Source organism: Anguilla rostrata, chromosome 12, assembly GCF_018555375.3.
Source record: "Anguilla rostrata isolate EN2019 chromosome 12, ASM1855537v3, whole genome shotgun sequence".
Lineage (NCBI taxonomy): Eukaryota > Metazoa > Chordata > Actinopteri > Anguilliformes > Anguillidae > Anguilla > Anguilla rostrata.
In genome coordinates, this window is record NC_057944.1 from 15,445,534 (window position 1) to 15,471,897 (window position 26,364).

The window sequence follows — 26,364 nt, forward strand, 5'->3', positions numbered from 1 at the left end:
ACACAATAGAGTATATAAATGCCCTCCCCAGACAGACACACCCCGAGAATTACTCTCAGTCTCAACTTTCACCCAGAGACACAAACTGATTTTTCCCACTCAGTACACACACATATCCGACTGTATTATAGTGACAAGTCACACAAAACCTGACTGTATGTACTCTTGATGGATAGCGTTGATGGATGGCTCACCTGTGATTAATCAGGTAAGTCTGGTGCTGTTATATCTGCCTGAATGAGCAGGCAAGGTGCCAGATGAGGCCTCTCCTTCACAGAACTACCTTGTGTGATGACCTTGAAGTGTTACAGCATTTGAGACCATGCTAGTAAGTTTGGTAGTATATTGAATATACTGGGAGGGGATATTGGAAGGGGACAATATTCAGTAAAGTCTGAATACGTTCATACATAATGGGGATATGAGATTGCAGAAGGTTGGGAGATCAGAGTGTGATAGCACATACAGGGAACAGGAATGGTGTAAGGTGAGAGAGTTCTGAGTCTATTGGAAAGTTAGAATATAGTATGTTGGAGATGAGAAGATGGTACTAGTGAGTGAGACTTTGGGGTGGTATGCAGCAGCCTTTAGAAATGTCCACTCACATGTGCACTTCCTTTGACCCACCCACTTAGGTTAGGACATGTCCTGAAGCAGTGAGTCTTGTCTTTAAGTGGTCAGATGGCTAGCTGTACTACGCTGTTAATACACACAAATGAAAAGGTCAGTAGGAGTAAGGTAGACTAACCTAGCTGTAGGGGGGAAGTTTGGTTATATTAGTGTAGTCTTACAGGATTCAGTTAGCAGTACTCAGGCATACATAAATATCATAAATATAATTTCATTTCGAATGTCTCCATACAGATTCAGTTCTAGACTTGGTGCAGTTGGTTAAGGATGGGAGAGATATAGCTCTAGGTAAGGGTAATAAATGAATCAATATAACAAGTTATTCAGCCGACGAACACAAGTGGGCTACAGAACAATACACATCCAACTAGCCTGGACCAACTGCAAAGAGCAAGATGGGAGTACACACTCCTGCTCAAAGATCTGGCAGTTACTCTCTTAAGTGCAAGCAGTTTATACATTTTTCATTACTTCAGTACAAAAGGACTCTTTATGACATAGGAACAGATCGCGGAAGAAAATAGGAAATGGCACGTTTCTTTTCTTATGCAATACAGGCAGTATACAGGGTTATTTTGAATGCGCCTCGAATGAACCGACATAAAGTTAAAACACAACAGTGCTTTAAACTCTCTTTTAATTCTCGTCACAGTTTCATAATTATGCATTGGTAGGTCGCAAAAATATTTAATTATAATAAGGATCAATGATATTTATATAATCCAGAACAATCGCGCAACAAATGCAGTTGTATATTATTCCAGTTGATATTCCTATGCATTTCACCATAAATGCGTTACCTTGTTATATATTTACTGATTGCTTTTGTTACGTATTTTTCTTTTAAATTCATGTATATTTCATTAAGCTATGCAGCTAGATCTGATAACGACCCCATGTACTTTCCACGGATGTTGAAACGGAAATGTATCATTTCCCGTAGGCGGAGTTTACCGCGGAGTTTAACTAAACTTGTGATTAGCCAGCTGTTTTCGAGGCGAGCCGAAAGTCATCTGAAACAAGCCTAATGCATTAATCCAGATACACGCATGTCATATCCGAAGTGTGGGTCATGGTTTCTTTCGATTAGACTGGACTGTAGCTAGTTGTGTTTGTGTTCTGTATAAGGCTCGGTTAAAAATGTTCATAGTACGTAGTACCCATGCGATGTTGCAACGGCTACAGTTTATATACGATTTCGATGGCTAAATATTGCACAACTCTGCAGGTTTATTTCCTTTCCAATGGGAGGAAGCAACAAATTGTAAAATAGGAATTTACATCTCCATTGTCGAATTATAGTAGGCTATCTTATACAACACGGCATAAGAATGTTTATAAACAGAGACTTAAATTGAATATGTAACGTTATCTTAGGTCGGACAGGCAAACTACTGAGGCACAAGGGCTATTCTTCCATCGACTCAACTTTCAAAGCGTCCAGAGACTCCTCGTCCCTAGCGTACAACGAGGGATTGGCTGCTAAATTTTTGGTAAGACCACGATGTCTCTTCTTCTTCTTCTTCTTGTTAACTTTTTACGGCTGTTGGCATCCAGTATTATTGCATTACCGCCACCTACTGTGTGTCTCTGAACATTTATTTAAATCCTTTCCCATAGTTCTGTTTTCTTTATGAAATTAAAAATTATCCTTCTTCCCGTGCTGTTCTCTACTGCTTTAAGTATCTTTTTAAGAGTCATATCTTCTATTCCCACCTCTCTCAGCTCCTCCATCATACTCCCCCTTTCCCTTTGGTACCTACTACAATAGATTATAGCATGTTCCACAGTCTCCTCTACCTGGCAGTAATCACACACACCTGTAGGGTGCTTCCCAACTAAATGTAATGTTTTATTTAATGCACTATGTCCCAGTCTTAACCTTGTAATGATGATATCCTCTCTCCTGTTTCCAATAATGCGCTCGTCTTTTTGCATCAACTTTATTCTGAATTTGGTATAGATGCCTACCTATCATGTCTCTATCCCACCATTCCTGTCATTTCTGTATCCCTTTCTTCCATATTACACCTTTTGCTTCTGCTTTATTTATTTGAATTGCTACCTGTATCTCCTCATTTGCTAAAGCCTCCTTGGCCAATATATCCACAGCTTCATTTCTCTTGATCCCAACATGTGCTGGTACCCACATACATTTTATTTCAATACCCTTCTGCATTACTCTACTGTGCACTTGGAGAACTTTAAACAATAAATCTTCTCGACACTTTGACCTGAAAGATATTATACTTTTAAAGACTGAACTTGAATCAGAACATAATATTACCTTATCTGGTGTGATCTCTTCCACCCATTGTAATGCCATCAACAGCGCATACATTTGCACTGTGTATACTCCCAGATTATCTGGTGTACGTTTACATACTTAAATATTACTTTTAGGAACTACAAAGCCCGACCCTGCTTTACCCGTTTCCGGATCCACTGACCCATCTGTATATATCTGTAAGAAACCAGGATATTTGACTCACGCTTCATTATTGCCCAACCCCCATATGCCACACTATGAGCACCCCCACAATTGCAACATTTTGGTTGTACCCCCTCTCCACATTCTCCATATTCATGACCCCCTCCACACCATGCACAGCTCCTCTTTTCTTTACAAAACTTAGCTATGTGGCCAATTTTGGCATTTGAAACATCTCAATGGTTTGGGAATATATACCCTCACAAAATAGCTCAAGAATCCCAGACACACTCTATCTGGCAACACCTCACCTTCAAACTCCACCAGGACCGTTTCACTATTTTTCCTTTCAATTCCCTTTGTCATCCTTTTAACACTCACTATTTTTATTTCTCGCCCTTTCAAGTTTTCCTGAAGCTCCTCCAACTCAATACTCAGTGGAACACCTGTAATCAGTCCTTTACACCCTCTTCTGGCTTTCTGTTCTCCAACTCTCACAATTTTTTCCACCTTGCACTTTCCAACATTTTTCATCTGCTTAGCTTTGTTCATTTGCTTTTCATCTGTGCACCCTATCAGCAAATTACCATCATTGAGTACTCTTGCTAATTTTATTTCCCTAACCTGATCTTTTAACGATCTTGACAATTTCAACGGACTAATTTTCGCAACTCCTCCCTCCTCAGAAAATCTAACCACAACATTGTACCTCTCTGAACTTTCATCTTTCTCACTTTCCGCTCCGTCACTGCCCGTCTCTCCTGACTCAGGTCCTGAGCTGCCTCCCTTTCTGACTCTCTTCACGCCTCGTTTCTTATCCCCTTGCTCCTTACTTTTATCCAACTTCCCTTCCTTTCTTCCGATCATCCCCTCCCCCCATCTTCATTCTATTCCATATCTGACTCTGAGATGTGTCCCAGCCCTATAAACTAAACTGCGGGAGTCTACCTAAAAAGGAAAAGGAACAAAGGGCACCGCTCCGGCCCTATACAGGCCGTCGGTCCGTACCCTTTCAGAATAATCAGCACCCTACTTTTACCCTGCAGTGATTCTGTGGTAACAACCCCTGTTCTACCTAAATGAATAAACAGCTGTACTTTATACTTGACAGTGGTGTATGACGCCGCTTCCCGTCACCCAGCGTTCCTCTCTGTCTGACCCCTCCTTCAGTCTTCTCCTGAAGCTCGGCGCGGGAGACCAAGGGACCGGCTGGATGAGTGAGAATGTAAGTGCTGCAAGCGTTTCGAATTGGCTTAGGCTGTCATATATTGAGTACGCTGTATATAAAGTACATAATCATCGTATCACTTTTTCCATCAGTTTAAGCGTAGTCTATAGCATGTACAAGAGGGCACAGGAACGCTCACCATGTGAGAATTATTAGGCCTGCTCATCTCTTTTTAATGGCAAAGCCCTGGATGTCAGTCTCTCCATTTTCTAATGAGACCTACCACAGATTTTTTAACAATATTGCTGTAAGTTAATATCGTCCACTGCTAAGTTTTGTATACGGATAAAAATATGAAGTGCACATCCATTGAGAAGCTAAGACTGCGAGGAAGATAATGTCACATTCTTGCTTCCTTTCTCTTCAGCTCTTTTTCTCTTTCTTTTGTCCTCCTCTGTCTCTCCCAGGCCCAGTCTCCTGGCTGTACTCCTTACTGTTTCTGTGGTGGTGGGTCGAGGAGGAGCCTCTGAGGCCACGCCCACGCAGCAGTCAGGTGAGAGACGGCCTTGAGCATATGTCTGAAATGTCTGTGATTGAACTGTGTCCTTCATTTCCCATTCTGGCTGATGATTGCCTGAGTGGGTCATGTAGGGAGCAGAGCACTGCACAGACCCGGCTAGAAGTTTCTAGAGGTACAATGAACCCTCAGGACTCTGGGGAGTCGAGTCCATGAGAAGTTGAGGGACTGCCAGACAGTGATGTCAAATTCTTTTGGAAGCCAACAGCAGAAATTGTACTTTTACTGTAGCTCTTTTCCATGATTAAATGGTGTTCCTGGTAAATAATTCCTGCAGAAGCAGCTCCCTCATGAGATCAGGGGTCCTCCCTACTGACAGCCAAGTCCTACTCTAATAAGCAACCTTCAGCCCTGTGCTATTAACATTGTTTGTTTCTATGTGCATGTAAGTGTGAGTATGTAATTGCCTGTGTGTTAGTGATTTTCTGTATGTTTGTGAAAGTTATTTAGTGAATTAATTTGTGTGTGCTTGTGTGTGTGTGAGTGGGTGAGTAGATATACATGCATGTGTGTGTTAGTCTGTGTGAGTAGGTGTTAGTGAGTCTTGTATGTTTGAGAGTGTGTGTGCGCGTGTGTGTGTGTGTGTGTGTGTGTTTGTGATTCACCTCTGTGTTATTCCCTTACAGCTCAGTGCCGTGATTTGGGCGCGGCACGTGTTGGTGTGGTGCGGGTGTACCAGGGTGAGGTCGGCAGGCTGGGCTGCCCGATTTTCCACGACCTCAGTGTCTCCAGCTACAGCCTGTTTTGGTACCGGGTCCAGCCAGGTCAGGTCCTGGGGCAGCCGGTGAATCTCAGCCTCCCAGGTCACAGGATCAGCGCAGAGAGTGGATGGCTGTGGTTCGAGCCGGCTGTCGCTGAGGACGCAGGACGCTACGTCTGTGCGCTGAGGTACAGAGCTGCATGCGCACTGCATAGGACCTCAAGCACAGAGCTACATGACCGATCACACAGCAAGTTATGAGTCACATCATTGACTGAGATATCTGAACTTCAGTTACTATTGATTAGTCATAATAAATCATGAGCTACCAATCAAAATGGCTGAAAGGGAAATGTACACTGAGGTGTGAGGCTTCGTATGTGAAGTGAATACGGGACCAGCAGGGTAAGATGTTGGGACAACCCCCTTTCCTCTCCAACAGAAATGGGACTCTGTGTGTGAAGATGGGCGTGCGGCTGGAGGTGCTCCCCAGACCCAGCAATGTGTGCGTGACTGAGGCAGCCGCAGATCCCCACCACGTGAAGGTTCCTCTGGAGGAAGACAAGACACTCCACTGCCCTGACATCCAGGAGTATCGGCTCTCACACAAAGACCCGTATGTGCTCTGGTTCCACGTGAGTTTCCTGCTCATCTCCACGTCTGTGCTCACCTGTCCACAGCTGTTTGCTGTACTCACCCACTTTCATCCGTCTTTTTCAGTTTTGTTTGTTTTCCTCTCTTTTCCTCTGTCTGTGTATTGTGTTTACCACTTTTCATTCTGGGTTTTTGTTTCTTTCTGGGTGTATTTGCATCTGTTGGGTTATGTGTCTATCTCTGGTCGTCACTCTGGTCATCAGGTTCTGTTTCACCTTGTGTTTCAGCCTCTCTGATAATCAGTGACTGTGTTCTTCCCTTTCTCTGTGCTGCAGAAGTGCAACGTGATTCCAGCTAGGCATCCTGACCGGGAGGTGAAGAAGAACACTCTCGCCATTTATTCGATGCTTGAGATGTACCAGGGGAACTATACCTGCGTGGTCAGCTACCAGTCTGGCGGAAGAACACTGAACTTCACCAGGGTGATCACTGTGCGGGCTGTGTGTAAGAATCAATGCATTCTGTCAATCTTGAGCTGATTAGGTAATGGAACCCAGTTTTGTAGGTAGTAACTAGTAGGCGTGGCCCCAGATTGCCATGATTCTCTCTCCCAGACCAAGCCATGTAAAGGTAAAACTGCTGTTATTGCCAGGGTTACGTTACATCAGGGCTGCCCAGCCCTGTTGTTCATTTCAACCCTAATTTGGCATACCTGATTCTACTACAGAGCAGCTCAATGAGATCTGTAGCTGTTGAATGAGGTGTGCTTTGTTAGGGTTGGAGTGAAAACCTACGGAATGGTAGATTTCCAGAGACAGGTTTGGGTAGCCCAGCATTGCATTATTTTAGCACAGGGGTTTCCAGTCGTATCCAGAAAGGCCTGGTAATGGGTGCAGGTTTTGTTTTAGCCCAGCACTAAGACATCTGATTCTACTTATCAAGGTTTTGATTGAAGACTGTGATGACTTAATGAGTTGAGTCAGGTTTCACAGTGCTGGGTAAATAAAACCCTATATCTTAATTTGTGGGCCCTGTTCCACAAAGAAGGATCACTGGATAGCTGTGCTGAATAAGAGCCGGAACCGTCCCAAATCTGGAACATGGACTGAAGTAAAAAGAGGTGTTCTGGGTACAAATGCAATACAAATGAGCTTTAATCCATGTAAATAAACCTTTAGTATTTTAAGTTGTGAATAAGTAGCCAGTGTCAGTCAAAAGAGCTGAATTAGTTGTATAATTTTGACTCTACAGTGGGACTTAAGTCTTTTTCTTTTTGATATCTACAGCGTCCTCTCGGTTGAACAAAACGCCAATTATATACAACCCAGATCGGGACCAGGACTACATGGTCAAATTAGGTTTGTGTCATCTCTCCTGATGTTCCTCTTCATGTTTGTGGTGTGCACTGATTTGCCTCACCTGCTGTTTTCCTCACTAACTTACACATACTGTGTTTGGTCTCAGGGACAAGAAGCACAAGCACCTTCATCCTCTCTGTCTCTGCTGTTGTCTAGTTAATGATTATTAATCAAAATTATTATTAATTATACCCATTCCAGTGTATGATTTATTTGGATTTTGCTAGTGTTAAAATCAAATCCTGTGTTGTACACCTTCTATGTTTTGACCTTGATTTAGCTTTTTAATTGCCCTTGTAAGCTGGTATTCCATTTTACCTGATGTCTGTTTTAGACATGCTTCCGAATACTACTCAGGTAAAGTGTACAATACACTATATTACAGTTTATTCTGTGTAGTCTGTAAAATAGCCATTGTGTTACACCCTGTAGTAGAATAAAGGGGTCAAGAATGAACCGTTTAATTGTGACAGGGGTCCCCGGCCATGCCATGGTCTTTTATAGGGTGACTTAAGCAGAAAGTGTTCCCTGTGTTTCAGCAGATGTGAGCTGTGAGCAGGCAGGGGGGGTAGCCAGGAATTCTGGACCCCCCGAAAGAGTAATTTGCTGGGTCCCATAGTGGGTGTGAAGTAAATTGCAAATAATTTGTGGCTTTGGGCAACTATGTTTTTTACCACCTTACGACCCCCCCACTTACGGCAGCGCTGCTTGCAGGGGCCGCTGCCCGGCTGGACTGCAGAGCGCTGGTGTACGATGTGGAAGGAGACCCGCGGGTGTGGTGGGAAGTGGACGGGCGGAGACCGGAGCAGCTGTCAGATCAGCGCATCACAAACGAAGACAGGTGAGACAGACAGACAGACAGACAGACGGACGGACAGACTCATTACCTCTCTCTTGTGCCCCGCCTCCTGGCCTCCGTCCTTCGCCTGTCTGACCCTGGGCCCCTGTGCTCCGTAGCTATGAGGAAGACGATCTGCTTGACAGAACCATGAAGACCGTGCTTGTCATCCAGAAGTTCAGCTCCCAGGACCTGCAGCGCGAGTACACCTGCCACGCCCAGAACAGCAGGGGCAACGCCACCCAGAGAGCCAAGCTGAAGCTACAGGGTGAGGAGAGGGCACATAGAGCGACACTGCACTGCACCGCCATTACCGCTGACTCTGCACTACGCGCTGTCTACACTGCACTGCACCGCCATTACCGCTGACTCTGCACTGCGCGCTGTCTACACTGCACTGTAACACCCACATGGTCTGTGGAAACCAGTCCAGTTAAGCCATTGGAGTAGGGCAGCTCAATCTGTTCAAGTATTCATCGGTCTTCAACTTTTAAGTTAAACTCTTTTTATCAAGTTGTAGTTCATTTTTCCATTATTTTAAGTTTTTGAGATTATTCCATTATTTTAAGATTGCTCCTTTTGTTTAGTAAGATTGGCGTTTAGGATTTACAGTGTGCAGAATCAACACTCCACTCTGTAAACTCTATATGGCCAGCAGCACTACCTGTACACCACACAGAATCAACTCTGTATACTGTACACTGACATGTGCTGCATAGAATCTACATTACACAATAAACAGTAATGACAGCAGCATTGATGTGCACTGTGAACGCACTGTGAATGTCATGGTTCTGTGTTTTCCTGTCTGTGTTTCCTTGTTGGGCCGCCAGATGGCGGCACTTCGGTTTTGTGTCCTGTTTAATTGTATTATTGTTTTCAATTATCCAATTATTGTTTGCTGGTTGTCTCGTTTTCCCTTCCCTCTCTGTGGCCTGATTGTTCATTGTGCCCTCCTGTGTCTCGTCTGTGTCGTGGTCTATTTAAGTTTCCCTTCTCCTGGACTCAGGTGCTGGATCCTTGTTGATTGTTGGTTGTTTGTCGCGTATACTCCTGGTCTGGTTCCTGCCCCATGTGTTCCTGCCATGTTCTGTTTTCCACGTGTTTTTGGACTTTTGGTTGCCCTGTGTTTTTGAAGTTTTCCTTTGTTTATTGAGAGTGGCCCTGCGAGGCCTTTTGTTCCCTTGTGTTCCCTTTTTATTTAGTAAAGTCTTTTGTTCCTACCCTTTTTGGAGTTGTGTTTTTCCCCCCTCTGCATTTGGGTCTGAACCCCCCACGCATCCTGACAGTGAACGCACTGTGAGCGCGCCGCGATGTTGACCGCGGTGCTGTGTCCTGCAGCGCACACGCCCTCGGTGGAGCTGGGCTGCGGTCTGGGTGCGGTTCTGGTGTTGGTGCTGATCCTGTTTGTGGTGTATCGTGTGTTCCGGCTGGAGCTGCTGCTGTTGTACCGCGCCCACTGTGGTCCTGATGCGAGCGACGCAGGTAGGCCTACGCCACGCGCGTTCACTGTGCCACTGACCCAGCGTCCTCTCCTCACTCTTCCCCGCCTTTCACGGCTGATGGACTTGTTTTTTCAAAGCTTCACAATGAGGGAGTCATCAACTGGGGTCTGTGTGCACTGTGTAGACAAATGTACTTCAAGAATATATCGTGCCCTTAATACACTTTTTGTTTATTTGATAAAACCGCATTTAAAAAAAACCATACATATGTATTTCCTTCCTTGTTCTACTATCACCCTCTCTTTATTTAACACTGTATGTTATAATGGTTTATTGAAATGTGCTGACTGACTATGACGTTAGATGGTGCATAAAAGACAACCTGTGCTCTGTATATGAAGGGAAATTGGGGTAAATATTTGAGTGGCTTTCTGATATTTATGTTCCTGGTTTTGCGTAATCTGTTTGACGCTGTGACAGCTGCCGGCTTCGACTGCTGAAAACAACTGAATTAAAATATTGAATTAACTGCATGAATTAGAAATGTCTTTTCTTCCTCTCTCCTTCTCTTCCCCTCACCCTGCCTTATAGATGGGAAGGAGTATGACGTGTACATCTCCTACGCCAGGAACAGTGAAGAGGAACAGTTTGTCCTCCTGACCCTCAGAAGGGTTCTAGAGAACGAACTGGGATATAAAGTGTTTATCTTTGAACGGGACAGCCTGCCAGGGGGCAGTGAGTATGACACATCCACAAAGGGGGTAGCGATTATGGGCCAGTCTGGATGGTAGAGTGTAACAGTAAAGGTGTGTCTGTATCAGTATTATTACGGGCAAAAGTAAGAATAATTTTGGGAAAGCTTTGTGACTGAGGCCCAGTGAGAGTAACAGTACCAGCGCGAGTGCGGTGTTGTGTAATGCCCTCCTCCTTCCTCCCCCAGCCATCACAGACGATACTCTGAGCTGCCTGGGCCGCAGCCGCTGCCTGATGGTGGTGCTAAGCCCCCGCTACATGGTGCAGGGGACCCAGGCCCTGCTGGAGCTGAAGGCGGGGCTGGACTCCATGGCGCAGGCCGGGGACCTGCGGGTGATCCTGGTGCAGTACCAGCCCCTGGCCCGGGACGGCTGGGTTCGGGAGCTGCGCCGGGCCCGCCTGGCCCTGGCTGTCGTTCGGTGGAAGGGGGAGAAGTCCTCAGACGTGTCCTCGCGCTTCTGGAAGCAGCTGCAGCTGGAGCTTCCTGTGAGGAGGAGGAAGACTGGACTCACTGAGGACTGCAGCGCACTCCCACTGACAACACTCACACACCCCGAGAACACACACACACTGACAACACTCACACACCAGGAACACACACACACTGACAACACACACAACCCGAGAACACACACACACTGACAACACACACACACCCCGAGAACACACACACCCCGAGAACACACACACCCCGAGAACACACACACACCGAGAACACACACACACACCGACAACACACACACACAATACTCACACACCGGGAACACATGCACACTGACAACACACACACTGGCAACACACTCATGATGCACATACTGCCATGGTGATTTGAGGAGAATATTTATGAAAGAACCCTTTTCTATTATATTTGAATTATATTTTAAGTAAAATCTTAAACTGTTCTGTCTGGTTTTTTTGGTCTTCATGGTAAGGTGGCACAAGGCATTAAGGAAAGGGAAAGAAAATTCTGAATGATCAGCATTCTTCATGTTTATGCACTAGAAAGCAAAAAAATAATACAGAAAAATCTTGTCCTTGTGAGCTTTATGTCATAATCAGCTGTATGCTACTTCACCCATTCACCAGGAGGTGGCGTGTAGGCGCTATAGACAGCATCGGTTACTTGGCTAGAGGGAGCTCATTTCTGTGAGTGCCTGTTAAAGTTTTAACTAAGGAATGGGTTTCCAGTTTGTGTGTGTGTTTGTGTGTTTGTGTATTTGTGTGCGTGTGTGTGTGTTTTTCTATGCGTGTGAGCATGGGTTTGTGTGGGCATGTGTGTTTGTGTGTGTGCGCTTGCGTGTGTGTGTATTTGTGTGTGCGTGTGTTTGTGTATATGCGTGTGTGTGTGTATTTGTGTGCATGTGTGTGTGTGCATGCATGCATGTGTGTATTTGTGTGTATTTGTGTGCGTGTGGGTGTGTGTATTTGTGTGTGTGCGTGCGTGCATGTGTGTATTTGTGTGCGCGCGTGTGTTTGTGTGGGCATGTGTTGGGGGGCAGTGCATAAACCAGTCTGACGAGCCCCATAACAATTAGAGTCATTCCTGAGCGGAGGACGTGAGAGGTCTCACCTGGGCGCGTGCGTGACGGACAGGGTGACAGACAGGTCCATACCCACAGGTGAGGTTAGCATACCTGTCTAATGAAAGTCCCGGGGGTCCGCGGTGCCTCCTTTTAAAAAGGCATCAACAGCTGATCACAAAGAAAAGCATTAACAACAACACTCCATAACGCAGAGAGGACAGCCAGGGTTAGTGGAGCTTCAGTTCAAAAAAAGTGTGGCTATCGAATATATATTTAGAAGAACTTGCAATTAATAAAATGAAAATATGCAAAATGTCCTGTTCATTCTCTGTTGCAATTTTTTTTTTAAAACAACTGAAACCCTTAGAAAAAATGTATTTCACTACATGTATCTTTTGAGTGTGAATCTCGGACTTTTAACTCTAAGCTACATTTTCAACTTTTAAACTCTTTACTTAGTGAAAGAAAGATTGCCTGTCATTTACATTGTCATTCTTTTTTTCTCTAAGTCTGCTTTGGGTGAAAGTAATAATTTGATGAAGACAAAAAGGATTTAGACTGTGATGGAAACACAATGCCAGCGTGCACCTGAGGGCGGAGAGATGCCACTCATGTTCGCCGCGCTAAAACTCGTAGACTTTGTCACTCTTCCAGTTTCTGACCGTGGATACAATCTGTGCGCAAACACGCGGAAAATCGCCCGGTTCACATTGTATGTTATGAATCCTGTTCAAAAGAACACAGCTGACAGGAGCAAGGTAAAGTGGGCAGCGGGGGTGGCATCATGGGGAGTAGTAATTTCTGACGCATTTATTTCTCGGCCTCTAGAGGGCGCTTAAGGTCAAAGATGCCCACGAGGAGAAGTGGACAATGAGAAAAGAGCTGTTACCTTGACAACCCCCAGGGGACAATAAATTTCCACTATCTAATAAGTGAGGGAGTGCCCCAGGACATCTGTGAGGGGACAGAGCTTACCCTGCACTGTCAGGTGGAAACTCGCTGCTTATCTCACAATGTTTCAGAACAGACGTATTTAAAAAGAAAGCACATACCTTGCACTTGCAGCAGCGTCCACACATGGGAGGGGGTCCTCGTCCCTCTTTAAGAAATATGACTCACACTGAGTTGTTTGGGAGGAGAGGGGCGGGGGGTTGGACATGGGGGGTTGGCATTAAGGCCTCATCCCCTTCTCTATCTAGCTGCACCAGGTGCAGCGCATAAACAGGGTGTGGGAATGTGGGGAAGCAAAGTGCATATTTGCACATGGCATCCTTATCTTGTTTTATGAAATAATTACAAAGTAACATTACGACTGACAACATGCCTGTCGGGTGGTTAAACAGCCCATCAGCACCAGAGAAATGATCAACCGAATATTCTATATATCATCTGATGACGGGTGCACTGACGTACTTTCAATCACGTCAAGGTCATTTCTTTTTTGACAGGTGCGACCCCAGCATGACCCCACACAGACCTCAATGGGTGGCCTATTTTCTGATACAATATCAATGTTTGAATAATTTTCAAATACAAAATTTATTTGGTATTAAAATGTGGATTAATGATTCTCCCTTAGTAAGCACAAAGTATATACTGTAGTCATCAACAACAAGGTAGCTAGGGAACAGAACACACATTTAAATGTAAATGTGTCCTCATCTGTGTCCCGCAGTGCCACTGGACATAATGATTTGTATAAACGTAATTGCCATTTAAAAAAAAAACAACCGCAATTGCAATCACATGTCCAAGTAAACAGGCACAGATATGGTAGTATAGTAATGCTGCCTTTTACAGTTCCCTAAGTACTAGATATTTACCAGATAAATATGTGGTAAGAATAGCACATACTTGGGCAATTACCACTGGTAGTGGTAATAATAGGAAAAATACTAAAAAACTAAAACTTTAATACTTACAGTATAAACACCTCCATTCTTATCAATTCAAGTGACTGTCTTGTAGTTATCAAAGATTTAGCTTGGCTATAGCCTGAGTGAAATTGTGTACTTACTAGAAAATTAGACAACAGTTACTTTATCATAGAAGTTCTGCCAAGTATTATCTAAATTGTATACAATTAAACATAAACAGGTTTAAGTTGGCTATAACCAACTTAAACCTTCAATAACTGCAAGCTAGTTACTTGAATTGATAGGTAATAGATGGTGTGTGTTTGTGGTAGATGATTTGTTTCCAAGTATTGCAGTTTTAGTTTCTTAGTATTTATGTTTTTTCTTTTTCTTTTTAAAATTTTTTTTAAATGTGTAATTTCACAATTCTGTGCTACTTTACCTTGCATTTACCTGTTAAATACCAAGTATTTAGGGGATTGTAAAAGGAAGCATTACCAGTATTATTATCCTAAATATTTTCCATAATTTCCAAACCAAATACTTCCTACCTTGCAAATTGTGCAGGTGCAATGAGTATATGATTGTCCCCTCCCCCATGACAGTGCTTTAATGACAAAAAGCTCTCAAAAAATTGCAACTACTCTTTCAGCTTCTACCAGGTATACACATATTTTACTGTGGCAGCAAAATTTAACAGCAGACGCTATCTGCACAGAATATATCAGTTACGACTAAGTGCACACACCACCCTTATCCACATGCATTATCATCAGGAAACTGTCAGATATGACACAACTTATCTTCCACTGAAGTTTATACAGCCATAAGCCCATCCCTGGAACAGCATTGCTTTGGATTGATTTAGCTATTATTTACTCATTAAACACTTGATATCTGTCAAGTAACTGTCAAGGATGCTACTGCCCACCAGCCAAATCTTCATCTAAGGATTTCAATTTACTGACATCAGTGGGCTGCACAAGTGGGCTGCACAACCCTTAGTTACTCTTGCGAAGGGTGCTGTACAACAATTTGACTGATTGATTGACTGAGCATAATTACTCAGTGTACTACACCCTTATCTTGTATAAACACTAATAAAAAGGACTGAATTGTATGAAAACGGCATTAAATGGGCAACAATATAAATACCAAGATGTGCTGCATCAACAGAGCAATTTAGAGCAAGCAGAAACCCAGTTTTGAAAAAATAATCCCGGATGAGGATTTGGCTGGTAGAAGTAGGCCAACTAGTGCTACTCGGGCTTCATTAAAAAAAAAAAATTAACTTCAAAATGTATAAATTATAAAATAATAGCTACTTGGCAACTAATAATAACAACCATCGCTTTAGTAACCCCTAAACTGGTTAGGTAGACGTTATTCTTGTTCATTTTCTGTTCCCATCCCGTGCTCCTCATATCAACTTTATTTCGATTAGCAGCATGATCAAAGATAACTACGTAGCTACTAGTGACGGGAAAAGTGTAAAGAGTGTAAATAATGTTGTGCTTATAGCCAATAACAGGCTTATAGCCAATGAATCACCATCGCGAGACACGAAATATGATTTTGTTCTATTTTACTTCGACTCGAAGTCTGAATTATTTGGAAAAGATTTCGGCAACTCCGGAAACCAATAATTTATATAATTAAATAATTATTTACCTAATTTAATATTGCCTACCAAATAAATTTGGGCCTAACTAAGACGAATGGTGACTTTGTAGTGGCTAATATTCGTCAAAAAGCTGAGCAATCGCTCAAAAATCACTGGGAGGCATATTGTGAAACACAATAAGAAGCTGGACTCAGGTTACTTGAAATTAAAGCTAAATCTTAGTGCAGTAAACACAAATAACAGCTACGCGTTTGATCTGCACCGAAGAAAAGGAACGAATACCACAAAGTACGTTAAGGAACAGGTTTTTGGGCATTTGATGATTAGGTCTTCACGTCAGATTTGACTGATGTTTATTGCCTACTATCTGAGGACGTGTCGCACGCGCACACTCCTGTCACACGTGCCATATGACAGAATTTGTCCCACGGGCGGGGGGGGTAAGGAATAACTAGACTGCATTCTGGCAGGGGTACATTTGCACGTCTCACCACTACAAAATTGTTCTCTTTCTATTCCAAAATAAGGGGAGTTCATTGGCATACATATTTCCTGTATCTCAACTTCCTAGCTTTCCCGATTATGATTAAAATATATTGCCTTTTATATCCAGCCAGAATCGTGCATAGTTTTATGATAAACTGAATATAGCCTATTTCCTCTCCCTTAACCATGTTACATTTCAGTAGGTCTTAATTCAATTTCATTTATTTGATTAATGCGAGCATGCTGTAGCTTACTTGACGGAAAAGCACGACAATGCAGATACTGCACAAAACCATTCAGCAATTAAGCATTCACGGCTGAGAATGTGGCAGTCAATCGGTAGCCCGTTAGGGCGATAGGCCATGAATTTCTTGCGAGAGGTCGGGTATGTGGTCAAGTCACATTCCAGACTTTCTTAACACGAGACTAAGGAAATTCTATACCATTTCAGGAAAACAGTCAAACAATAAAACAGTAGGCTTGTGATTGCTTTATTTTCCCCGGGTGCATGTCGTAGACCTAGACTACATGTCACAACATGACGTGTCTGTCCAAGTAAGGGTAGACTACTATTTTCTTTTACACCATATGTAAATGTATTTAATTAGCCCAGTTACATCCGTGGTTATCTGATATTTTTGATTCCTGTATTGCAGGGCTGCCAAACCCTGTTCCGGAAGAGCTACTGGTTGTACGTTTTCATTTCAGCCTTAATTTGACACACCTGATTCTACTAATTAGCAGCTCAAACAGGTCTCTAGCTGTTGAATGAGGTGTGCTTTGTTAGGGTTGGAGTGAAAACCTACAGGACGGCAGATCTCCAGGACAAGGGTTAGGCAACCCTGCTGTATTGTAAGCCAAACGAAACGTTTTATTGCAGTCTAATCTGTGAGTGTCGTTGATGTATGGACCTAATTAGCTCATGCAGGATAATTGGTGGAAACAAAAACCTTCCTGCACATTCCCCCTCCAGGAATGGAACTGCCCATCCCTGATTTAGGTCAGTGTTCCTGATATGCAGGATAGCCCTGAGGATAACCGAATAATGTCATTGGTAATATCAAATCTTGTCCAGCAGGTGGCGTATCAAACAAGTACCATCTCGGTCAGTAGGCTGCTTTTAGAAAGCGCTTTCTGAAGAATCATTTATTTGTGCATGAATGATAAAAAATTTCACGATTATCGTTCATTTGTTCATTTGAAAGAATGAGACACTGAATACTGAACTACGCAATAAAAAGGAAACGAATGAATATTTAACCTTTAAATTGTTTACATTTTCCTACTTTGTGTGATAGGCTCTATTACTAATTTCTTTAATGTTTATTAAGTCTTAGAATCTTATGCAACAGCAGCAGCAGTAACGACAACAACAACAACAACAACAACAACAATAATAATAATAATCATAATAATAATAATAATTCATTGTTCATGTCACTTCACAAAGTCTGTTCCTTCTGTTCTGGAATACTGCAAACTCCAGATAAATGTGATTTTTGTGACCAGTTAGATCATCCCCCATGGCTGCAGGTGAGAGCTGAGACTGTGAAGATTTGGTGAAGACTGTGAAGTTTATTTAAACAGCTTTGCTCACATATATAGCCCACTTGTGTCCTCATTGCTCTCTTGTCCTGTCTACTTGCCTCTCACTCCTTCAGGTAGTCCCAGTGTCTTATAGGACATTGTGAAGTGCGTAGATATAAAACACGGAACCATAAGAAACTATTGGGAAAACTTGTAACGTATTATTATGGGAAATGTAATTAACATTTTGTTCTCCATGACGACCTGCATGTATAAAGGGCTGCTGTGTGTGTGTGTGTGTGTGTGTGTGTGTGTGTGTGTTCTGGTTTAACTGGGTTTATGGGGAGTTTTGTGGACCTCGGTCTGTGGTTACTCATCACACGCCATGAGGAGGTCGGCTGCTCATCCTCGCGGCGGGGCACCGAGCGGGCAGTAAAACCACATTAACCATTAAACCGTCAGGAATTTCGGCATGCTGTGCGGAGGGTGGCGCAGCACGTGTGCACCCCCCACAGGGGGCCACAAACGCCAGACACTTGGGCCTTATACATCATGTATTACTAAAATCCAATTAGGTCTGGAGATAGCCAGAGCATCCTTAATTAGGAGGACGCACTCCAGCCGGGGAATGTTTAACTTAAAGCCATGGTTCCGCAGTTTTATGTCACATACTGTCCTTGTTCCATAAATGTCCTCTCCCGTAAAATACACCCAAAAATGCCTTTTCTTTGTCACATCCACACCTGTTGCATGTATTTGTTAAATGAACTCATGCTGTTTCATTGTTACATACACACCTGTCCCATTATTGTCGTACACACACGTGTACTGTTTCACTGTTATGTACAGATACATACCGATCCCAACTCTAGGATTGGTATGTCTTGTTCTCACATATGAGTCTTCTGTTCATATATAATCTTAGTGTCACACCCACATTTTAAGTATGAGTGACACCACGATTAAGTCTTGTACTCAAATATGATCTTAGTGTCTCATGTTTTTGTTCTTTAGTTATAATAATCTACATTGCTGTCCCATATTATTTGTACCTGTGTTCATGTATACTCTTGCTTTACATATACCTATATATATAAATCCCTTGGTCCACAGTTTCCCCAAGTGTGCTGGGCAGTGTATTGTCCTTTATGGCTGACAGAACAGAAGAATGAGGTGGGCCATTTTAACAGTGTAATCCTCACAACTTTCACACCAGGAATAAAAATACTAAAACAGGCTATGAAAAGATTCTGCTCTGACCACTGCTCCACACTGCCGCTCTGACCACTGCTCCACATTACTGCTCTGAGTACTGCTCCATATTGCTGCTCTGTCCACTGCTCCACACTGCTGTTCTGACCACTGCCCCACACTGCTGTTCTGAACACTGCTCCACACTACTGCTCTGACCACTGCTCCACACTGCTGTTCTGAACACTGCTCCACATTGCTGCTCTGATCAGTGCTCTAACACTGCTCCTCGGACCACTGCTTTGCACTGCTCTCATTGTGTGTGTGTGTGTGTGTGTGTGACCATTATCTTGCGTGTGGGGCTCATTAAGGGTTAATGTGTATCTTTAAGAGTGTGCGCATGACTGGAGAACATAGAGGAGCAGTGTTAATGTTATACACATTGTAATATATTCATGAAACCGCACTCGGGCGCGTGCACCACAATGAAGATGATGAGAAGAATGTGCACACACAAGGTTCTTCAATGATAGAGGTAATGAGTGATTAAGTTTCACATAGGTCCCTTCATCTGAGAATCACAGAGCTTCCGAGGATAACTGATTTGTCATCATCATGGGTAACATAAACAAAGCTGTGGCTTTAATGTGAAAGGATTTGCAAAAGCGCTTAACACTCTACTTTCTGACTGCAAGAATTTCCCGCTATCTTCAGCCTAACACAACAGACCAGCAGAATCGGTGATGTCGGGCTGAAACACTAGAAAAGTTTGAAAAAGGGAATGCACAAAATGTCCACTTTTTTACAATACTATCCGCTGGTCACTGATGCTAACCTACACTGTTGTAACTCCCAATGTGTCAGCTGCTCAGCCATTTCCTTGCATCGTACTTCCATAGTTGTTAGTGATAGATGTGCACGGACAGATTGATTGAAGGCGTGTGTGCTTGCCACAGCTCAATAATTAAAAAAAAAATTATGATTCTGACCAGTATGTATAAAGCTTGTGGCTAACTTTTGCATTTCTGTTATTGCTCTCTTCAATGCCTTTTTCCTTGTTTTATTGGGAAAATGTGCTTTACATGATCACTGGATGAGCACTGAATGAAGAAGCCTTCTAGCTTCAGGTACACTTTCCTTTTTGTGAATGAGTAACTATTTGTAAAATAAATTCATGTAATTTCTGTCCCTATCCCAGTTTTATAGTAGTAGCAGTAGCAGCAGCAGTCGTAGTAGTTTTATATCAAGCTGATAAATCTCCAGAAGGTAGTTGCAGTTACTTGACTCACTGGTTCTCCATCAGGTGTGTCATCCAAAAGTTTTCACTCTGAGGTGAATACCTGTTAAAATATCGCCTACAATATGCCTCATTCGAATCCTTAAAATGACACATAACAAAAGAGGCGATTAAATTCAGTTTTACGCAGTTGTAATATCAAATGTCATGTCTGGCGATGAAATTTTCTCGCTCGTGATGGCTGATACTCTGTGTGATGTTGACACTGGAACAAAGCTCTTGGATCGGTGAAAGTGATGACATTAGCCGCGTCCTCCGAAGGCGGGATTAAGTTACAGCCGTTGCTTAATGACCCCTTTCCTGCCCGATACTCAGCTGGAAAACAGAAGATCGTGTTTTTCCTCCCTCCTGTCTCTCTCCCGTACGTTCATTTCACCAGGGCCGCCTCTCCTTCCCCTCACCAAACCAATCTGGTGGACATCTGGGGGGTTTAACCATGTCATTAAAGATAGACCACTCACTGGTTCCAGGACTGCACCATCTACGAACCCCCGCCCTCTCTCAGGGGAGGAGAGACACACCCCCCCTGTCCTCGAGCCCCTGGGGGGACGCCCTGCCCTCCCCTCGGGGTGGGTCCAGGGGGGTCGCCTCATGCGGGAATTACCTGCCTCTTTTGTTCTCCAACAAAACACACACTGGCACAGAGGAGGGTGACAGGTGCTGCTCCCAGTCACCCTCAGTCTATGTGCTCAGTCAGAGCCATCGCACACTGACCACGGATTAGCTCCCAACACCAGAGCCTTCCTACATTGACCACCGATAGGTTCATTCAGCGCTGTCACACACTGACCACAATCCTGCTCATAACCTTCCTCACCGAACCATCGGCTTATACGGATAAAACACTGTGTCAGAACACCAGACACCTTTGCATACTGACCACAAATATATTCGGTTTGATTTCAAACTCACAACCAAATTGACTCTCCTTGTGTTTTTGAAAGAGCACAAATGATACCTATTATGAATCTATCCGGGCTTTCATTAATTATTGCCATTAAGTGCTTGAATTAAACTGAAATATGGTGATATCCCTGAAGTCCAATTCTTAATGATGCTTGAAAATAATAACTCATCATGAATAAGGATTCCATGAGCAGCATCCTTTATGACAACAGTTCAGGCTTCAGAGAAGGCAACTCTCTTACTTGCTTTTAGCCACTTACGATCAATAATACAATACAAAAGATAGATATAAAACAATTCTGTGTTAACTTTCAACATAAAACTAGAAATATATTAAAAAAGTGTCAGAATTACAATACTTACAGTCTTATATATCTGATTAAGTAACAAATATCAAGTTATTTGCAGTTGTGGGCAGTTCAGTGTAAGGAGGCAGTTTGTTAGAGTCTGTCATTCACATGTCAATCAAGTGCAAAAAGTAAATGTTCTTACAGAGAGGACCGACAGTATTAACGAGACTAAAATTAGAGTTCATTGTCAGTGGGAATTCAAAATCAAACACAAAAATTTATGTACTTCACTTTCTACTTTGCTCAGTAAACAGCTTATGCTCAATTTTGTCCGTGTGTGTGTGTGTGTGTGCGTTTGCGTGTGTGTATGCGTACGTGTGTGTGTTTGTATGTGTGTGCTAGTATTAGTGCATGAGTTTACAAAACATACAGTTATGATCATGCATTTTCACGAAGATGATTATAAACCAGCTACAGTAATTCTCTAAGTAAGTGTGTGTGGGCATGTGTGTATACATGTACATGTGTGTACCGGTGTAGTTATCTATGTGTGTATTCCAGTGTTTGAGACATGGTGGACATGCTTGCTGGACAGTGTACTGAGTCTAGGAAGTGTCTTTGGGGACCCAGGTGAAGTTCCAGCCCCCGCGCGTGTCCTTGCAGACGAAGGCTTGGCCCTGGGGGAAGCTGTGTGTCCTCACGCTGCTCCGGGGCTCCAGGGACATGCTGAAGGCCACCTCTGTCCGGCCCCGAGGGGGGCAGGGGGTAAAGTAATGTGGGGCGCTCTCGCCCGCAGGGGCGGGCTGTGTCTGCAGCGAGCAGTCAGACTCCAGGCAGTGTGCTGCTGGGGCATGGTGTTGCACTGTCTCCATGTCACAGGGCAGCTCCGGCAGAGAGGACATGCGGGGGCGGAGGTCCAGCGGGTCGGGCAGCTGCAGCACATCGGCCAAATGGGCAAACAGGGGGGCAGTACAGTCAGAGTTGGGGTTAGAAGAGAGGTCGATACTGGGGCTGGAATTAGCAGAAGGGTCAATACTAGGGCTGGGGTTAGGGGGGTTGATGTTAGAGATGTAGTTTACAGAGGAGTTGATGTTGGAGCAGGAGCGAGTGGAGGAGATGCTGGACCTGAAGTTAGGAGAGGAGTTGAGATGGGAGCTGCAGTTGGCAGTGTGATTGGTATCAGTGCTGTAGTTAGCAGAAGGGTCAATTTCGGGGCTGAAGTTGGCAGCTGGGTTGATACTGGAGCTATAGTTGGCAGAGGGGTCGATGGTGTCCTCATCCTTTAGGCCCAGGGTCTGTAGGACCCAGGAGTCCATGGGCAAAGTATCAGCCACTTCTGGGGTGAGGTTCCGACAGGTGCGTTTGCCATGTGTCCCAGAGAGCAGCTGGCTGGATGTGAATCCATCATCCTGTTGAATCCTCTTCCTGTTCCTTGCCCCAGTGCTCCTCGAAGCAGAAAGCAACTTCTGTGTGAAATACATAGAATAGATGTGTAGACCCAATTTGTGAAAAAATAAACTGAACGAACTCAACTAACCATGATCACAGGTCCACAACTGTGACCCTGACCTGGACTGGCTACAAGCAGGTCAGGGTCATAGTGACATTTTGTGAATACCGAAGCAGCTACTATCAGCAATATGCTATATTGTGTTCAAGTTTGTGCAATAAATAAATGCCTAGGTAGAACAATGGAAAAACACTGCAGCCTTGAGGGCCAAACCCACCTGAGCTCCAGCAAGTGTTGGGTGGGCATGATTCTTTCAGTATAAAAGATGTATTAAAGTATTATAGTATGGGAAAAACTCCCATTCGCTGTAAGAAAAGCAAAACTATTTTGCAATTACCTTGGCTTTGGCTTCTAAGCATTTCACTACTGAAGAATTCAAGAATTCTTTCAGTTTGTTGTTTTCCTCCTGGAGCCTTGCTAGTTCTTCCTCCCTTTGCAGCAAGGTGTCTTGCAGCTGCAAAAAAGATTCAATCAACCAAAACACCTTCACATTCACTATTACTTAAGACCCTCAATCAGACCCTAATAATAAATTATTATTATAATTATTAGCAGTAATTGTAGTAGTAGTAGCAGTAGTAGTAGTAGCATTAGTTGTAGTATTACTCGTAGTAATAAAGGCAGTAGTAGTAGTCAGCTGCATATTGATACCTGTTTGTTCCTTTGCAGCTGAGGTGACAGGTGGTCATTCCAGGTTGGTTCAGTCTCATAGCCCAGATTATAGAATGCTTCTATAAATGAATGGTTAAAAACATGTCTTAAGGATACTGAAAACATTTAGCAAAATAATATATATAAAAATAAATAAATAAATAAATAAATAAATAAATAAATAAATAAATAAATAAATAAAAATGTTTCCTCAAGAACAATACAAAATATGGAAATGCAATGGAAGAAAATACCCAAAAACTACCCTAAAATAAACAGAAATATTGTAACAGCAAGCCAGCTTGAAGTGTAGGTGTCATAAGCTCTTTCTCTTTGTCAAATGAAAAAATTCCAAGTGTGACACCTTTAGGCCCACACCGCTGATCTCGCATATTGCTGCACAGAAAAATTCATTTCAATAGACTTACCATGCTGAGACGGCTCGTGCAGGCAAACTGTGTTGTCCAGGGGACCGGCAGTCCAAAAGGAGACCACTGTTTCCTTGGAAACGTCAACACTTTCTGCTGACGTTGGGACGGAATAGGGGCAGTCGTATCGTTGGCCCCCTACAAAGCTGGGCTCTTGGCAGGACACGGCAGTGCTCTGCAAAGCAAACGGGCGCAAGTGGGACATCCACAGCAACCACATTAGCGCGGTCCAACAGACATTCATATAGAGTGATGTACAAGTTATATGGTACTGCTCATGTAGTTTACACGTGAGATAAAATGTTAAACGGAAAAATGCATAAGTGAATAACAAAATATTAATAAATTATTTGCGTGATGCTACACTAAAAAAAATGAAAGCTCCAAAATAAAACTATTCGTTTTATCCGTTAAAATCACAGTATGGTAGTTGCAACTAATTAAGAGCGACACTGTGACAACAGGTAAAACCCAGGGTAGCCTGCAGCTCTTGGCCCTCACGCGCGCAGTCACGTCCATCATAAACGCATCAATGACCAATGCAGTTAGAATTTATGCACTCTCAATTTAAGAAAAAGTTGAGAGAGACTACAAGCTATTCGCGGTCTTGGAAGACGCCAATGTAAGTTACCAGTGCGGTCTTTGACGCATAAAATAAGCCTGTTGAAACACCTTTCCCAATGCACGTACGATGAGAAGTTTGACACAGGTTCCTCCATGAGCACACTTTTTTGTATATAATAACCCCAGCAATGTAAACAAAACAACAAAAATACTAGTCTACCAAATTCATTTTATGTAGGCTACTGTGTCGATTGCGTCCGCTTGAGTTTACAATAGAATACATTTCAGGGCACTCTCTATTACCACCCTCTAGTTGGATGCTTTGCCTAAAATCACTTGGAAGCTGGCAATTTGCCGAGACTTACTCTATAGACACTGGCTTTTAAAGGAAATATTCAGTACGTATCTATTCTTGGAAGTCTCGCAAACATGCCACCTTATACTCCGGCATCATGCTCAGAGAACAGGTGCGCGTAAAAACACATAGCGGCAATAACCATCCCAAGCAAGAGAAAAACGCACAATGGAAAGGATGTCAAAACAATTCAGGATAAATCTTCTAAAGCTCTGGAAATTGAATACAATATCTGACTTAAGACTCACCATGACGCATGCAGGATGCACTGGGCAGCACGCGGAGGGGACTCCTCGGAGCTCTCCAGACCTTTAAGGAGAACTGAACGAGTCTGGGAGGTGAGTTCATATCTTAATCCAGAGCTAGTGACGCCCGAGGTCTGTCCTCATACCCTGCAATCTGATTTGGTGTGAAGCTGTCAAACTTGTGACGTAAGGAATTACACACTTGAAGTCCAGATGAATTGGACTACTTTTGACCCAACAATTGCGAATAGAAATTTTACACAACATAAAAATATTTATATAACGTCCTCCTCGTATTTAAATATAAACAATTATCAGCAATTAAATACAATCAATCAAACATGTCACCATACTCACAAGCATTCGTGTTCAATATCATGAACGAAACCTGTCTGAGCCTGAAAGAGGCAATGAAGCCCTCGTGCACTGGAGCACAACTGTAAAACTGTAAAATTAATTGATAATAAATGAACAGTCAAATAATTTTACAAACGTTTGACGTGTAAATATGCACATTCCTCCTGCGTTTTCACTCATATGAAACGTAGGGCAAGTGACATATTAACACGTTGTGTGTGTTTTCTATTTTTGTGTCTGCGTGTGCGCGCCTGTGTGCCTGCTCGCATTTCCGTCTGGCTGGGCCATTGCTGTTTTTTTACGCTTGTACAGGTGGAATAAATATGACTACCTAACTTTCCTAAGAGATCTCATTAAGGTTGAAAATGAAATTAAGGATTCTTAACATTGCAATATCAAGACTTTGGGTCTGTCGATGGTAATCCACTGCAAGTGGTTTCAAATCACATGAAGGGTAAAAATGTTTTTTTTAGGCGTGACTGAGCGTTGCTGTTACGTTATTAAGTTGACATTTGACGTTGAACTTTCGTGGTCATTTTCAAGCACTGGTATTTGTCGCATGGAAATGACTGTTACGGCACTGTGGAGGATTCAACATTTTTGGCTATATTGAAAGCAAGGGGAAAATCAGCTGCATCTACGCTCTGTACAAGTGCAGATTTCGGTTTGTTAACGTAAAGGGCATATAATAATAATAATAATAATTATTATTATTATAATTATAATAATAATATACCACTTAAAAACAAAATTTGTGAAGTGCTTTAGAAAAAGCAAAAGATGTGCACAGGTGCTCAGAGACTGCACAATTAAACTACAGGGAAGTATTAAAATCAGTTATGCATGACATTTATAAAAGTACATCATAATACATAAAAATGTATTAGTATGGTCTTACAAATCAATTCAGAGTTGTACAGGGAGCCGGTGAAGAGAAGCTGGCAGCAGCATTTTGTATGAGTTGAATTCATGTAATTGATTTTTTACTGAGAGGAATAAAAGCGAGTTACAGTAATCTGGACGTGATGATATAAATCAGCTCTAGATATAAAAGGTTTGA

General features: G+C 43.0%; 2 protein-coding genes and 1 long non-coding RNA gene across 7 annotated transcripts; 1 reads left to right on the forward strand and 2 right to left on the reverse strand.

Annotated features, from left to right (window-relative positions):
* Positions 1-1,551: 1,551 nt before the first annotated feature.
* On the forward strand, positions 1,552-11,396 carry LOC135235674 (interleukin-1 receptor accessory protein). Of its 5 annotated transcripts, none has more exons than XM_064301422.1 (13): positions 1,552-1,695; positions 2,008-2,123; positions 4,173-4,286; positions 4,697-4,782; positions 5,433-5,694; positions 5,949-6,141; positions 6,436-6,604; positions 7,387-7,458; positions 8,173-8,299; positions 8,416-8,564; positions 9,638-9,781; positions 10,333-10,476; positions 10,682-11,396. In XM_064301422.1, coding segments are annotated over exons 3-13 (1,803 nt in total). In that variant the 5' UTR covers positions 1,552-1,695; positions 2,008-2,123; positions 4,173-4,284; the 3' UTR covers positions 11,137-11,396. The 5 variants fall into 5 exon arrangements, with proteins under 5 accessions (XP_064157492.1, XP_064157495.1, XP_064157497.1 ...); XM_064301425.1 differs by having other exon boundaries at positions 4,232-4,286; XM_064301427.1 differs by having other exon boundaries at positions 4,245-4,286.
* On the reverse strand, positions 1,728-4,199 carry LOC135235694 (uncharacterized). Its single transcript, XR_010324431.1, has 2 exons — positions 3,992-4,199; positions 1,728-2,143 (listed from the first exon to the last, which is right to left on the reverse strand). It is a non-coding gene; the product is annotated as an uncharacterized LOC135235694 (long non-coding RNA).
* A 9,628-nt stretch (positions 11,397-21,024) lies between the features above and the next one.
* gmnc (geminin coiled-coil domain containing) lies at positions 21,025-25,029 on the reverse strand. The gene is made up of 5 exons (XM_064301434.1): positions 24,951-25,029; positions 23,784-23,958; positions 23,356-23,435; positions 23,042-23,158; positions 21,025-22,660 (listed from the first exon to the last, which is right to left on the reverse strand). The coding sequence occupies exons 1-5, from the start codon at positions 24,951-24,953 to the stop codon at positions 21,800-21,802; spliced, it is 1,236 nt and encodes a 411-aa protein (XP_064157504.1). The 5' UTR covers positions 24,954-25,029; the 3' UTR covers positions 21,025-21,799.
* Between the last annotated feature and the right edge of the window lie 1,335 nt (positions 25,030-26,364).

What these genes read in the sequence shown, in the direction of transcription:
- gmnc (XM_064301434.1), bottom strand. An exon ending in GCACGAGCCGTCTCAGCATG is followed by an intron (nt 23,436 to 23,783) that starts GTAAGTCTATTG and finishes ATTCATTTATAG; the next exon opens with AAGCATTCTATAATCTGGGC. An exon ending in GCTTAGAAGCCAAAGCCAAG is followed by an intron (nt 22,661 to 23,041) that starts GTAATTGCAAAA and finishes TATTTCACACAG; the next exon opens with AAGTTGCTTTCTGCTTCGAG.
- LOC135235674 (XM_064301422.1), top strand. An exon ending in CGCTACGTCTGTGCGCTGAG is followed by an intron (nt 5,695 to 5,948) that starts GTACAGAGCTGC and finishes CCTCTCCAACAG; the next exon opens with AAATGGGACTCTGTGTGTGA. An exon ending in GATCACTGTGCGGGCTGTGT is followed by an intron (nt 6,605 to 7,386) that starts GTAAGAATCAAT and finishes TGATATCTACAG; the next exon opens with CGTCCTCTCGGTTGAACAAA.